The 15,999-nt window shown below is 34.9% G+C and overlaps 2 protein-coding genes across 3 annotated transcripts in view; one reads left to right on the top strand and one right to left on the bottom strand.

Annotated features, from left to right (window-relative positions):
- The first annotated feature begins 3,783 nt into the window (after positions 1-3,783).
- LOC147868240 (uncharacterized) lies at positions 3,784-6,550 on the top strand. 2 transcript variants are annotated; one of them, XM_087316863.1, is made up of 3 exons: positions 3,784-4,281; positions 4,384-5,578; positions 5,808-6,550. In XM_087316863.1, exons 1-3 carry the CDS (start codon positions 3,846-3,848, stop codon positions 6,400-6,402), a joined length of 2,226 nt encoding a protein of 741 aa, XP_087172989.1. In that variant the 5' UTR covers positions 3,784-3,845; the 3' UTR covers positions 6,403-6,550. The 2 variants fall into 2 exon arrangements, with proteins under 2 accessions (XP_087172989.1, XP_087172996.1); XM_087316870.1 differs by having other exon boundaries at positions 5,814-6,550.
- An 865-nt stretch (positions 6,551-7,415) lies between these two features.
- The window catches only part of LOC147868241 (uncharacterized), an 8,732-nt gene continuing 148 nt past the window's right edge, over positions 7,416-15,999 (bottom strand). Inside the window, exons 2-24 of the mRNA XM_087339526.1 lie at positions 15,922-15,997; positions 15,772-15,856; positions 15,614-15,667; positions 15,346-15,437; positions 15,143-15,246; positions 14,159-14,228; positions 13,579-14,008; positions 12,573-12,911; positions 12,284-12,490; positions 11,746-11,844; positions 11,579-11,651; positions 11,168-11,295; positions 10,775-11,075; positions 10,437-10,573; positions 10,205-10,335; positions 9,999-10,116; positions 9,327-9,385; positions 9,126-9,219; positions 8,674-8,971; positions 8,521-8,601; positions 8,302-8,423; positions 8,064-8,135; positions 7,416-7,782 (exon numbers count right to left, since the gene is read on the bottom strand). Of these exons, the coding sequence (XP_087195652.1) occupies positions 7,675-7,782; positions 8,064-8,135; positions 8,302-8,423; positions 8,521-8,601; positions 8,674-8,971; positions 9,126-9,219; positions 9,327-9,385; positions 9,999-10,116; positions 10,205-10,335; positions 10,437-10,573; positions 10,775-11,075; positions 11,168-11,295; positions 11,579-11,651; positions 11,746-11,844; positions 12,284-12,490; positions 12,573-12,911; positions 13,579-14,008; positions 14,159-14,228; positions 15,143-15,246; positions 15,346-15,437; positions 15,614-15,667; positions 15,772-15,856; positions 15,922-15,997 (3,278 nt within the window). The 3' untranslated portion in view covers positions 7,416-7,674. The remainder of the gene's footprint in view (positions 7,783-8,063; positions 8,136-8,301; positions 8,424-8,520; positions 8,602-8,673; positions 8,972-9,125; positions 9,220-9,326; positions 9,386-9,998; positions 10,117-10,204; positions 10,336-10,436; positions 10,574-10,774; positions 11,076-11,167; positions 11,296-11,578; positions 11,652-11,745; positions 11,845-12,283; positions 12,491-12,572; positions 12,912-13,578; positions 14,009-14,158; positions 14,229-15,142; positions 15,247-15,345; positions 15,438-15,613; positions 15,668-15,771; positions 15,857-15,921; positions 15,998-15,999) is intronic.

Below are 15,999 nucleotides of genomic sequence, written 5' to 3' on the forward strand. Positions count from 1 at the left end.
CCTCACAGGCGGTTCCGATGGAGTTGAAAGACAACAATTAACCTTCATCCAACAATGGTCGTTCTCTCCCTCTCTCGAGTCAGTGGGCATCCACATAAGATGGAACTATTGCGTTCCTACATGGATTTGTATATAACACTCTCAACTAATGGACAAAGTTTTTTTGGAAAATAAATAAATAAATATGTATTAAATATTTATGTATGTAATATGTATATTTTGGTACGACATGTCACGTGTGCATTTGGAAAATATGTATTTTGCACGTTAATATCCATATCAATTATTGAGATTCCAAATTCGTTACAATGTCATTTAAAGAGCCAATACAATGCATTAATTTGATCCACATAATTGGTCTTTTGTGATACCATGTGTATAAATACTTTTATGCAAGTCAACATAGTTGAGCCCTGGGAAAAGCGAGATGAAGGTAGGTCACCATGGACAAACAAGATAGAGATTAGGGAAAGACATTGAGTGTTGTGGTTGTTGCCATGCTACTCATGTTAACCCAATTACTTAGACCTCAAATGCAATCTTGTAAATCTACAAGGATATTGATGTTTTTTGTACTTTGATGTCCATTTTCTCATATTTTTCCTAAAAAATCATGGTTTAATGTAAAAAACTAACATGGAGACATCATAATGAAGTGTACAATATATGATTACCCATCATTTTGAAGGTTAAAGGAGTTTATAGCTCGAGATTTGTTGTTGCATTGTTAATGCAATTATTTCTAATTGTTGGACTTGATGGAATACCTCCTCATAACGTTGTGTTTGCTTGGCAATCATGTGTTGGAAGTCTTCCAATGATAACTGATTCTCTTGGTGTAGGGCCACAAATCTAGGGCACTCAAATTTTATCAAGACTTGCATCTTGATTAACTCCATAATTTACAAGAAAAGCTTGATAGGGTGTTCTTAGACAAAAATCCAAACTTACACACACACACACACACACACACACAATGTATCTGCAATAGAAACACCAAAATGCATCATATAATGGATGGAAGACCTACCAAGCAAGATGAAAACCCACAAAAAATCAATACATTCGATGAGACAAAAAGCAAGAAAAATTGAGGGAACATACAAATACATATGAGTTTTGTAATAATAATTTATAAAGTCAAGCAATTAGAATGAAAAGATGTTGACACCATATTTCAACAAAAGATAGAAGCATCAGGAATAAGGAACATTCCTGATCAACTAATAAAAAAACCGAGTGTTTTGAATACATTAACTTCGATTTGAATATAATACTTAAGTAAGTGAGAATTATCATATCTAAAGTGCAAGATTGTTTCTTTGTAAAGTTGGGTTCCAGTTCACATGTATCAATCATAGAAGTAAAAAGTATGATGCATTTTTTGAGTTGAAATGATGATAAAAAATATGATACATTTTTTGAGTTCCATCTACTTTTGAAGTTCCTCTACTATAAAGCAATATTAAGCCAATAAGAATGCAAATCTACATTAAAAAAGGGAAACAAAGAAAAGATTATGCCAAAGACTAGCATTAAACCGGAATGGTTTGATGACATTGAGATTTTCCCTCCTACTCTAATGTTAGAACAACTATCGTATACAATACCATGATCACATTTTTTTCACTCATTATAACATCCCATTTCTTCAATGAGGAGTTCCACAAGTTAAAATGCATGAACGAGGAGTTACTTTAGTAGAATATTGATGATCAATTTTGCTACAAGAGTCTGTATATAAGGAAAATTCTCAATGAATTCCCAAGTCCAATCATTTGGTGCATAACCTAACCAATTTATGAGGTCGTGTAACTCTTACACATGATCTCAGAGTCCAAGACAAATTCAACCTTGAACTCTAGCTCATCAAGTTAAAATCCCAACAAACATTCGTACATAATATTTGCCAATCTAGAACCATTTGAATCTTCACTATCTACATAAGGATATCCTCCAAGAAGTTTAAATATCATAGAAATTCCACTTGATTGTGGTTGAATTTGTACTTCTCTAGTTTGGCATTGAGGAAATACTTTCGTAATTATTGTCGTACTTGACAAACACAAAGATCTTACTCATGTTGACAATCGCTGAGTAAATCAAGATGTCACTAAGATAAACTACAAGAAGATGTTGGGAAAATCCTGAAAAACTTCATTGTCACATGTTGAAAAACTCTTCGTGCATTCATTAACCGAAAGGTGTACCTAAAATGTTTACATTGAGTGCGAAAAGTAGTCTTCCTTTCGTCAATGAGACTAATACAAACAAGGTTGGATGCACCTCAATGAAATTTCGGAGGCAAAATTGTGTATGCGTATAATATTACCCCATTCGCAGAGTCCCAACCATATACAATGAATACATACATACACACATTATATCGTATAATTGTGTATACATAGATTATACCCCATTTGATAATCCCAACTGTATAAAATACATATATACATTACACTCTATAATTGTGCATGCACACATTAAACCCCATTTGTATAGTCCCAACCGTATACAATACATATAATTGCGTATGCGTATAATTGCATATGCATATACAATACATAACATACATTACATCGTATAATTGCGTATAATCCCAATAGTATACAATACATATAATTGCATATGCATATACAATACATAACATACATTACATCGTATAATTGCGTATAATCCCAATAGTATACAATACATATAATTGCATATGCATATACAATACATAACATACATTACATCATATACAATACATATATACATTACACTCTATAATTGTGCATGCACACATTCAACCCCATTTGTATAGTCCCAACCGTATACAATACATATAATTGCGTATGCGTATAATTGCATATGCATATACAATACATAACATACATTACATCGTATAATTGCGTATAATCCCAATAGTATACAATACATATAATTGCATATGCATATACAATACATAACATACATTACATCGTATAATTGCGTATAATCCCAATAGTATACAATACATATAATTGCATATGCATATACAATACATAACATACATTACATCATATATAATACATATATACATTACACTCTATAATTGTGCATGCACACATTCAACCCCATTTGTATAGTCCCAACCGTATACAATACATATAATTGCGTATGCGTATAATTGCATATGCATATACAATACATAACATACATTACATCGTATAATTGCGTATAATCCCAATAGTATACAATACATATAATTGCATATGCATATACAATACATAACATACATTACATCATATACAATACATATATACATTACACTCTATAATTGTGCATGCACACATTAAACCCCATTTGTATAGTCCCAACCGTATACAATACATATAATTGCGTATGCGTATAATTGCATATGCATATACAATACATAACATACATTACATCGTATAATTGCGTATAATCCCAATAGTATACAATACATATAATTGCATATGCATATACAATACATAACATACATTACATCATATAATTGTGTATGCGTATATTATACGCCATCTGTACAATCCCGATTCCCAACAATATACAATACATACATATATGTATATGTACATAACACCGTATAATTGAGTATGCGTATGTTATAACTAAACCGTATACTATACATACATACATTACACCGTATAATGGTGTATTACGTATATTATACCCCATCCGTATGCATAGAGAAGTTGTAACTAAACCGTATACTATATGTACATACATATGTACATTTATACCGTATAATGGTGTATGCGTATATTATACCCCATCCGTATGCATAGATAGAGAAGGGTACGAAGAGGTGCAGAGGGTAATACTATACTCTGTTTTGGGTTATGTTTTTCTCTGCATGGATCCACCCCTGCATAGCATTCATGGCGATCTCGAAACAGGTAGTAGCATTAGAAGAAGAAGGAGACATAACGAGGAATGCAGAGCTTATTACAGATATTCTTCAGAGACGCCTCTCTTCTCTAGGGTTTTGCAACCTCCCTATCTTAGCGACCGAAAGAGCTGATGTCATCTTTCACGTCTCTCGATCATTATCAGAAGAAGAAGAAGAAGCAGAAGAAGAAGAAAAGAGAAAAGGGATCGCAAAAAATCATAGAACAGAGGAAGAAGAAGAAGGAAAAGAAAAACAAGTGAAGATTGTTCGTATACTTGCCCATTCTTCTATACTTAAGAAAGAAAGCGACTATTTCCGCGAAATCTTACAAGAAGATGAAGAGGAGGATGTTGATGATGATGGTGCTTCAATGTCCTCTGCTCCAGGTAAGGTTAATTATTAAACCATAGCCTTTTGTTTGCAGATGTTGTACAAATTGGGATGATGAAGATGAACCCTTACAACCTTATTTTGTTGTTCTTCTCTAGATTCAGAATCTTCATTTCCAGAAGAAGATTCCGAATGTTTGTCTCCAAAAGATTCTGAATGTTCACTTTCTCGGGAGGAAGGTTCTGATTGTATGTCCCAGGAAGATTCTGAATATTTTCCTCGGGAAGAAGATTCAAATACTTCATGGGAAGATTCCGATGCCAGATTTTTGGCTATTAGCATTGACGAAAATAATGACCCATTTTTCAAGCAGCAAAATGTATATTTTCCAAGAAAGCATAGAGGATCAATTTTGTTAAAAGACCGACCTCGGAGATCTAGAAAAACCACTAGAAGAAACATGATTTCAAATAATAATAGTAGTCATCGCAAATCGGTTAGATTCAGTATCACTCCAGCTGATATTATCCCTTTGATGAAAGATACTAGTAATGTGATGGGACAGAATGAAGAAGAAAAGAACTTGAGGATAGATCAATTAAAACTCAAAGAAGCAAAGAAAACCGAAGCTGATGATAGTGATAAGATAAAAGACCCGAATGCATTAAGAATGACATACATTGATAAGACTATGATCAAGAGGAGGAATACGGAGGTCAACATCATGGTACAAAACCAAGATGGAAAAAAAGGAAGCAAAGAAAAGAATGGACAGAAAGACAAGAAAGACGGTTCCTTAAGATTCTTTGTAGTGAAGAAGCATAATTGGACATCCTCTGTTCTGATTGGAATTCTAGAGTGGCTTTATTTTGGTGTTGCTCATATCAACATAGTTGACCTTGCGTTGACTTACGACGCTGCTTATAGAGCTGCAATGACAAGCCTTACATGGTGTATCAAAAGCCATTCTATCATAGATTACTTGAATCTAGCAGTCACAAACTACCCAAGATATTGCCAATCTCTACTTAACTTAGCCAACATTGCCAATTGTGAAGAATTAAGTACTCTCAAGTGCTTTTGTAAGGCGCTTAATGCCATCAGTGGGAAGCCAAAAGTTGCAAAACTTGAGACTAAATCTCTTCCAGGAAGATCTAAGGATTTCCTGTCCGAAGGGTTTTTGTTATTGGATGGGCACCCTATATGTGTGTTGAAAAGCAATGAAGACGATGACAACGGAGGGTTGAGAGATGAAGAGCTATCTCATCCTCTCCCATTACTTACATTTACAAGGGGCATTCAGAAACTAATGTCCTTGAATTCATTGGGTCAATGCAAAATCTCTTCGAATCGGTGAGAATAATGTTAAATCCTTACAGGAAATACTAAAATAAGGTTACCTATTATGGACAAAAATTAAGATTGTGCTAGTCAATGCATTCACATTTTAGCTCATTTTTCTAACCTTGCCATCCATATTTGAGGATCTCCGTTCAATTTGCAATATAATTCAATCTTCAAGATCAGTTGCCATTTTTCAAAATGTTTGGCTTAATCAAGCTCACAAATATGTGCATTGCAGTAACAGATCTAAAGAACAGACATGGAATGTGATATTGCTTGATAATGACCAAGCAGGGAGTTTCCATGCTTTCTTCAGCTATGCCACGCTATGCAACCTCAACAACATATCAAAGATTGCATGGAAAGACATGAAAGGCATGATGAAAGAGGGATTTGAGCTTCAAGTGATAGCAAAATGCAAGGTAGGTCCAATACTTGTCCAATCTCTTAAGAAAGAGATAAAACAAGCATTGACAGTAAGGGAAGAGAGGGGGTCTGGACCTTATGTTAAAGGACCAAGTTATTGCACATCTTTAGTGGTGGAAGGAGATCCGCTCAAGTTACTTTTGGCTGCAAAAGCCATGCCGTATGATATGGTGGGTCGGTCTTCGTTGAAAATTAGAGCTCCAAATTTGAAGACATTTGGCAAACTTTTCCACGCAAACCATACCTTTGGAGTGGATTTGCAAAGACGCAGTGTCGTGTTAGTGAAGCCACTCTATATGCTTATTAAAGTTCTTGAGTTCATAACCAACCTCAATGATGATGCATATGAAGATCCTGACACTGAGAGAACATACATTGAGCTTATTGAGCCCACAAAGGTCTTCTGAGCTTTTTTTATTATCACTTGGGAGAAAGGAAATATTTTAATTTTTACCCTTATAACCTCTGCAATCATATACATAAGAAATTCACATTAATTGATTTTACCAATCCTCTTATGTCAAAAGTCATACAAAATTCATATAAATTGTTCTACTAAGGTTCTCAAATTTAAAATTCACAAGAAGCTAAATTGCTGCTCATAGAAGGGCTTACAAAATTTTATACATCCTTAAGAGCAAGCTACATCATAATAGCATAAATGATGGATGAATAACAATAAATGTTTTAGATTCTAGTTCATGTCATATGATTAATTTCTAAATAAGACGTTATCAAAATTTATACATGCTTGAGAGTCATAATAGCATAAATTATGAATGAATAACATTAAATGTTTCAGATTCTAGTCCCGTACAATACTGTAAGACTGGAGTATAAATGACTTAATAAGAAAACTATTAAGCGCATTACAATAGACAGTTCTCTATTTTGTGCCTAATACGCAATAAATTCCTTACTATGCTCCCCAAAATCCTTGAAGCATATAAAATTTCCAGTTTCCATATTACAATGTTCTAATAGTTTTGACTTATAATATGTTCACTTCTCAAACATCTCTAGCTTTTGTTGAAAAAACATCTCTAGCTTCTGCAGCATAAAACTACCCTCAAATGTACTTTAGTTCTACATACACGACTGTCAAAATATAAAAACATCAATCAGGTTGAATACACAATTTCGCTACTAGATTGAATAAGACAAGTCCAGTGCTACAATTCTGACAAATGATGAATTTATCGAACATGACACAATTTTGGACATAACAATCCTAACTCATCATCATCCATGAGACTATAATATCCTTCAACCACATTCCTAATTCACTGAGCACAAGCATTCTGCATCTAGACACCTTCGATTGGAATGAAAAAGAGTACAAAGCCAACATAAACTTCCAATCATGCGTAGTATGACCCACTCCTGCAACCATAAAAACACTGAAGGCATATAACCGAGATTTGTAGAGGAATTCTAATTGATAATTATACATTGTTCGCTTTAATCTGATCAAGGCTTCTTTTGGTTCGTATCTATACATAAAAGACCTGAATAATTGGAGAACAATTAAGTGCTGAATCAGCCAAATTGCAAAGATTGCATTGCATGAAATCACAGTTCATGCTTATGATTTGAAGTAGTGTGAAGGATTGTTGGAAGTTAAGAGCTAAAAAAGAATACAGTACAAATTCAGTCATCATCATAATAGATATAACATATCATAGTTGCCACCATTTTCTTCTTTCCATAGCCTTAGCCAGCTCTGATGCCATCGACGCAAAATCTTCAGCACCCCGCTGCATGTCCTCCGTTCGTTTGTTTAGAGCCTAACAATGTAAAGTAATTTGTTCCATTAGATTTAGTGAGATGTTTGTGTAAACTTCCTGAAGAGTCAAGACCATGAGATCATTGGTTTGATAAGCCAATATGGCATGTACTTTAGGAGTGAAAATGCACTTTGAGCCCATGAACTCACTCAGGTGGATAACCTTTAAACTTACCAGTAGGATAAGGCCAAGTACCATAAAAGAAAAAATATAATGAATTACCTATGTCTAATTAAATTATAATCCCTTCCAAACTATATACATGTATACTTATAGCCTACCTCAAGCTTTTCTTGCCTCTCTAATAGCTTATCTCTTGCTAGTCCAGCCGCACTTGCTGCACCACCCACATCCTGCCAGAGGGAAAACAAACAATAAACTACCTCAACACATAGATACATTTACTTATTTTGCTGTAAAAACATTATATTATATTAATGGTGGGAATCTCAATGATAAGCAAACATTATATATTAAATCCTCCCCCTCTGTTGCCAAAAATAGAGAAAAAAACCTTACCCCTACTGTTTTATGTCCATACTTCGCTTTAATTTCATCTGTGCTACGTCTTACGGGTTTATTGTAAACTTCTCCAAAAAGCTTTGTTCTATCATCTGAAGCATCAGAATGCCTCTCCTTACCTGTATAAAAATCATAGTATCTTTTCATCTTGTCATCATCCACAAAGAAAATGCCATGAAGATAATATTCAGAACATTAAGGCAATATCCGCCATAACTTTCAATTTTGTACCTATTGGTTCACTGATTTGTGCTGATTCCCTGAAGCTAGAATCTTCGTCATCAATATTGATATCATCTAAACAAAGCAGATGACTATGAATTTACTCCAACTTCACTCTCCTGGCTTATCAAAGTTGCAAACGCTTACCAATGTTTAGTTGCACATCCATAATGTCTATACTTTTGCCATTATGAATTTTCGAGATATCAGGACTTGAGCATTGTTCAGGTGTTGATATTGAAGAAAATATTTCAGATAGGCTTAGAGGTGCATTTACACCACCGGATTGGTCCTTCCCAAATTTCGCACTCTTCAGCAAACCTCCCTTGATCTCCTTCAGAACACCACCTTTCAAATCCTTAAGAACACCACCACCTTTCAATTCCTTAAGGACACCGCCTTTCAAATCCTTAAGAACACCTCCAATAAAACCCTGACGCTGACTCTACAAGACAAAAATTGCTTCACCACAATAACTGAGAATATCTCCTTACAAAACTTATGGTAGTACTTTGTTCTCAGACATTTATTATTCATTTATTAAATAATAAATAACTATCTTCTGACTAAGAAACCCCATGTGAAAGGAGAATAACTACCTTCTGTTGTGATGGATGAGCAGATGCTTTAAGAGCAGCATCAGCAGCAGCCGATAGGTCCTTATCAAAGAATAATACCATATGGCCTTCGGGGCTGAGATGTGAAATAAATTTGAAATTCATACACTATATAAACAGACAAGGCGAAAAACGTTTCCAAACTGTTTAATCTGATGTGTAAATGTTAAACTGGAAATATACCCCATATCATCATCACTTTTAAGAACTGAAATTAGTACGAGTTCTCGCTTTACATCTACCTGCAACAGTAAAAATAACAAGAAACATTTATCTCTTAGTGACCATGCTTTGGCCAATCACTCCTGCAATCAACAAAATTCATGTAAATTTATATTAAGAAAGAAATGTAAATTTATACAGCTGAAGCATTATGAAATGAATAAAGAGTTGTTTATTGCCAATGAAAAGAGTCAAATAGATACCACCAAGCCATTTCCGAGTTCAGATCTAAAGAAAAAAATTCAAGACATATACAGAGCACAACAATCTAGTCTACAAGAAAAATCACTTTGACTGCATTTCAGAAAGAAAATTTTCAAAAGCCAGATCAACAGTCATGTTAACTAGTTTCCTTGCTTCTTTAGCCCTAGACTTATTTTTCCCCCTACCCCTCCAGTAGGCACTAGTAACCTTATTTATTTCCCAGTTTTGGTCCTTAGTTTTCATATGCTGATTCATTGCTGAATATTAATTTAAAAGCCTTCTTTAATTGAGTTTATCATCCAAGAGATTCATAAAGACAAAGTTCAATTGTCTTATGTAACTAGCAACAGAATCTTCAATTAACTTTAGGTTAAGGGAATTTCAAGGTTAATTTCAATAACAGCTGTATAAGGTTAAAGCTAAACTTACAAAAGCAATCAACCCTTCATTACCACGTACAAACATTGGGAAATCACTCAGTTTGGGGTCCAGGTTATAAATTCCCGCCAATGAGAGCTGCTTCACAATAGCAAAATTTGGAAGAGATCTGAACCAACAAAATCCAATCATTAAATATGCAACTTTAAACAAACTTGCATATCAATAAATAAAACGCATATTGCAACAAATCTCACCGAATCTCCAAAGTCCCCGTTATGTAAAGCAGAATCAACCCATGGGTTTTTGCATTTTCACTTACAAATGCTGTAGCATGGCGGCACTCTGTTGAAAAGCTTTCTGCTCCCAAATTCGTCACTGTTACACCCTGTGAAAGGTATTTGACAAAGATGAAGACTCTTGCTTTAGTGAATGTATGAATCATCTATGAATATCTTGCTTACGTGAATGTATGAAAGGGTTACGTACCTCTTTTGAAATAATGCTGCCATACAAAAGAACAGAATTTTCAGTGCACGTTACAAGATAGCATGAAACAGTTTCTTCTGTAATTTCCCCCGAATCTTCGGTATTATCTAGACTTGAGGCATCAGTTTTCTGGAGATCTGTTTGGATATTTGGGTGCCCAGTTAGAACAGATAAATGCAGGCTGTTCAGAAACCTTGGGCTACATAAAGAATTATTATCACTAATGAAAACGTTTACTCAAACAGAGTTTCCTTATAGAGAAAGAAAAGTATGTAACTCAATAGAATTAACAAATGCATCAATAAGAACAATGAAAGTAAATTTTTGCATAAGCTGACCTAAACAGCAATGATGCAACACTTTCGAGGTGCTATCAACTTTCCAGGGACCACAAATCGTTATTGCTTCTTTGTAATAAACCAAAGCACTGAGGGATGAATCATCTTCTACAGCATACAATACTCCATGTGATGAAGGCTTTGATAAAGAGTCACTCCTCGGGGACTTGTCTGAACATTCTCCTAAAGCTGATGTCCTCAGATGTGGACCAAAAAATAGGGAGGTTACTGGTTTCTTTGCATCAGAAATAGCTTTGTGTTTGGATATTATTGTGCGTGACTGTACATCGAATAATAGCACCTACCACGTTATATCACCAATTAATTAACAGGAAGACTCTTTGATACTAGGTAAATCAGCGAACAAATCAAAGTAGTTCTTAGTTTACTCACCATACCATTGGAATATCCCACAGCAACATGCCCAAGGTGATCAGAAATTGTGATGGAAGAAACCATTCCTCCATTAAGATCAAGAATGACTACACATTGAAAACCAGCATCCATAGAGAGAACTTGTTCTGAAAAAATGGCAAGGTATACCAATGTTCAAAATTCTTACAAAATTAAGTGGGTCTCTGGACACAAATAGAGAAATGTGCTATTTTATTTGTTATGAACAGCAACGTGGAAGTTTGTAAGAACATATATTTTGAACAATGCCTTTATGGCCCAAGTCGAACAGTTGAAATATGAATTACAGTCTTCCAAAGAAAATCCATGCATTCTCTTTATTATTTCACCAGCTGTAATTTGTAATGTTTGCACATGATGCATGGCATAGAGTTGACAAAAGACCATTACCTTGAGTTTCTACATCTGTGAAGCGAACACATCTGACATCGCCTGCTTTTGAACTTACTTCATGTATTAGAACCTACTACATAAGAGAAATATCAGCTAGAATTATAACTGTCTGATAAATCCATAAAATACCACCAATATGGCATGCATAATGCATGAAACCTTACCACGCCACGAGCTTGAGCAGCAACCAGAATACCATTATTTGGGCAAAATTCCAAATGTGAAATAGATGATGTTGCTGTTTCTGAAAGGCCCATCTTTAACTGTGAATAAAAACAGTGTTATCTGTACAATGAAATGATAATTTGCGCATAAAATATTAGGAAATCAAGTCAGACACTGAGGATATTGCTTTAAATATTAGAACATCAAGTCAGATACTAAGGATATTGCTGTGAACATCATGAATCTGGAGGAATTGAGAGAATAGGTCACAGAATTTAACATGAATTAATCATAATCTTGTGGAACGGAAAGCAAGACTTAGAGTTGAATGTTTGCAGCTAATTATCTTTCTATTAATGCAACCAAAACGCAAGTAAGGGAACTTGGGAAAGAGCTAAATTCTTTTTTTCCTGAGCTAATTAGTAGTAAATGCTAATCTCCAGACTGCCGCTCAGTAATTAAGCTACATTTTTATGTAAACAATTAAAAAACTTCATTTGTAAAGTAAAAAACACTGCAGTATTATAGAAAGAATACATTTACGCTTGGAGACAAACTGCAGATCCGAGAAATGGCAGAATTGGTTGCATCCCAAACATTTAGAGAGCCATCCACATGCCCAGTTATAATGACTGTCCTGACCTTCGGCTCCCCACACAAAGATTTGTTGAATGATCCCCCACTTATGGGCCATTTTGTACCACCTGATAAAACAGATGGTAGATTACCTTTGCAGCGGGGAAGCTGCATAATATAAAATTTCAATCTGAATAACATGATATATACAAAATTCAGAGAAACAATGATTTCTTTTTATTGGGCAGACCTGAGACAGTATCTCTGAAGTTTTTCCATCTCCAGCAAGCCGAGCTATGTTTGCAACTGATATAATTGGTTCTATTATAAATGGATTTACAAGAACACCTTCTACGATAGAGGCAGATCCATGTTCAATGTGTGAGAAGTATTCTTTGATATTAACAGTGTCATAAGCATGCAGTTGACCTTGATTTGTTAAAACCAGAAAAGCAGGAACTGGATCAACTGGAGTTCCACCTGCCCTAGGCAATACTATCATGTCATCAAAAAGTCCCTCTAAAGGGAGTTCCAGATAATGAACTTCTTGGTAGTCTAATTGTTCTCTTGCTGTCTTCAATGGGTAAATCTGTCAGCATAACTTATAAGAGATATCATATTTATTATAGCAAAAGATAAATGAAACAACGCACTATCATAAATATTTAACCATAGAAAGCCATCCACCACCATGATGCTCATTATGTTTAATGTCAGTCACACTATTGCACAAATATAGGATTTCCTTAGAAGTATGTTATTTTCCAGTATATAGAGATAGCAATTCATTAAGTATATGTCATTAATTCTTTCATGACATATACTTCATGAATTGATATAGAGTTTGTATTAGCTTACCTCTTCAATTGGTCTAGCTAACAGATCTACTAATCTCTCAATTTGTGATTAAGATTTGACCACCACAAGCACTCAAACCTCCCAATGGATGACGAGCCCATGTATGCTACAAAAAATGCTCTTCAGGTGGTGATTATGGTCACCAGAAGAGACATTGCCACAAGGAACTCTTTACGAGCCACTTCCGTAAATTATGGAAGAGAAGAAGAGAAAGAAGAGTTTGGTGGCAACGGCAGCTAAGGAGCTATTCCTTTAATCTTATTCTTACCATAAACATCAACAATCCAAACTTCCAATAGAGCAATAATATAACAAAACGGTGATTGACTAGGCACTGTGATCAACCATAAAAGCTAACTATATATAAATAAGATGACCAAATTAGCAAGAAATCTAACCGTTAATGTTTCTGAGCATCCAAATTCCCCACCACCATAGATGAAAAGGTAGCCATCAGCATCTTGTGTGCTCTCCTTTTCATTAGCACACCAGCACAATGCAAGAACTGGTGCCCTGGATTTATCTTGAGATAGTTGTAGTTTCATTGAGGGAGAACTTTTCTCTGATGATAAACCAGATTTTTTAGACATCTTCTTCAAATTCCAAATCCATATGTCACCATCTGTATAGCCCACTGCCAATAAATCACCATAAGCATCAGCCCAAGAAAGGCAACAAATATCCTTATCCTCTCCTTCCTCATCACTTGCAATATCGGAAGCCACTTCAAGCTCATTTTTTGGTGCTGCTGTACCCCAAATCCTAACTATTGCCGCATCATATAGTCCCCATATGGTAAGCAAACCATTGCTATATGCTAGCAATACCCTGCAGTTGTAAGAATGTACGTCTTACATAATCCATAGAATTTTTCTCAATAACCTTACAAAATTATACACCTTGCCTATATGGAAATGGAACATGTATTATTAGCCACCTTTCAAATAAAAAAAGTTCAACCCTATTGTTAACATGTACCGGCTGTGATTAATCTCTGGGAAAGGTAGAATGCCAATCACTGAAGGTGGGGAAGATTGTGCCGTCAATCCTGCAAATTCTCAATACGCATCCCATAAAAATATGAACAATGGAATAACCCTATTCTTGGATGATAATTAAACAAACTTATGCATCAAGGCTGAGTTATTACCCATCCTACATCACAAAATTGATTGACTTGTACAGAGTTCCTCTCAAATGTTGTCACTTATAAATTTTCTCCATTTGTTTAATGTAATCCTCTTGTTTTCGTATAAACTTTTTGTACAAATTGTCCTGCTCTACTATTTATTGGATTTACTTTACTTCCACAATTTTTTTTTTCCCTGTTTTCCTATGATTCCCTTTAAAAAGTACAGTTTGACGAATAAGATATCTCTACATATATACCAAGTTCCATTACTGTTGTAAATATAAAAAGACCATGCTATAGCATCAGCTTTATAAAACTTCAAACGATGAAGTGTTGCATTATTGGCATTTTCCTCATCCAGTAGGTTTGATCTATGAAAATACAATAAACACTTTCAGTTTCATCAACCTTCTATACCTTGGAATAAAGCATTCCATGTCAAACTTCAGTCTTTTCAGGACTATCTTTTCTTCCACGATTCCATGCCTGGGATTAAGGATAGGTTAAAAGTTCACACTCTCCAAGAGTGTGATACTAGTCACCTCCTTTGTTCATACACTAGAAAATCATTATGAGCATGATTCTCCATTATACTAATTCCTTCTTTTCCCGCAAGCACCAATACATTGAAATCGTCTTGCTAACACATTGCCACGGAAATGACATCAATCAACTATCATAACTAAACACAAAGAAAAACGACGGCACTGGAATTAAACTTTACACACAAAGAATCCATAGTTTCTATTCTAAACATCTGAAGAACTCTCCTATGCTATATAGAGAGACTAGACTGGTTTGATCACCATAGAAAAATAAATGTTTGTTACCACTAGCAGCTTGAGATGAAATACTGTAAGGCATTTGACGAAGTTTGGACTCCTCTTTATTGTATTCAAGAACAGCTACATCACCTGTATCCTCTCCAAGGTACCTACACAATTGCAAATGTAATTTTCACATGAGCAAAACATTTTATGATCATGATTTCATTTGATCATGATGAAGGTTAGGAATGCAACTCCAATCTCACATGAAAGGAGTGCCTTGAACAATAGCAAAAGCAGTTATGCCTGTGTGCCACCTATGGGTAAGGGCAAGTATACCCTTCTCCAAGTCCCATACCTGCAGACACAGAGATTAGGACACAAAAGAATAATAAAATACTTTTCATTTCTGAACATCTGGAAACTCTACTATTTGCATTAATTCTCAAAATGTTGATCTCAGTGGAATGTTACCAAATAAATTAAGTTACATGCTCATTTCATACTATTTTTTCCATGCATCAAGAATGATACCTCTAGATCATTTTCTGCTGTGATATTGATTATAAATCCTTGATTATTTGCAAACTGTTAAAAATAAGAGACACAAAACTTAGAAACAATTGAACCATGCACCATATTGCAGCTAAAAATCTAGCTGGCAAGCAAGACCAATAGCTTGTGCCAAGTACCTCCAAGAATTTACATCTTGATCTTGAGTCAGAGACTAAGAGTCCTTCAATGCCATCAGTTCCTACTAGCTTTACCTTTCCATCCCTGAAATTGAATACAGTTACAAAATTAAAATGAATACGAAGTAGAAATCATTGACAAAGAGCAACATCAAGCATAGGCATAATTTTACAATCCGTTCACATTGATGAGCAAATGGCATACTGCCAACCCACACTGGCCAGCCT

Source organism: Azolla caroliniana, unplaced genomic scaffold (genome assembly GCF_043228905.1).
Source record: "Azolla caroliniana isolate FFs.n. ecotype wild unplaced genomic scaffold, voAzoCaro1.0.p SCAF_1, whole genome shotgun sequence".
Lineage (NCBI taxonomy): Eukaryota > Viridiplantae > Streptophyta > Polypodiopsida > Salviniales > Salviniaceae > Azolla > Azolla caroliniana.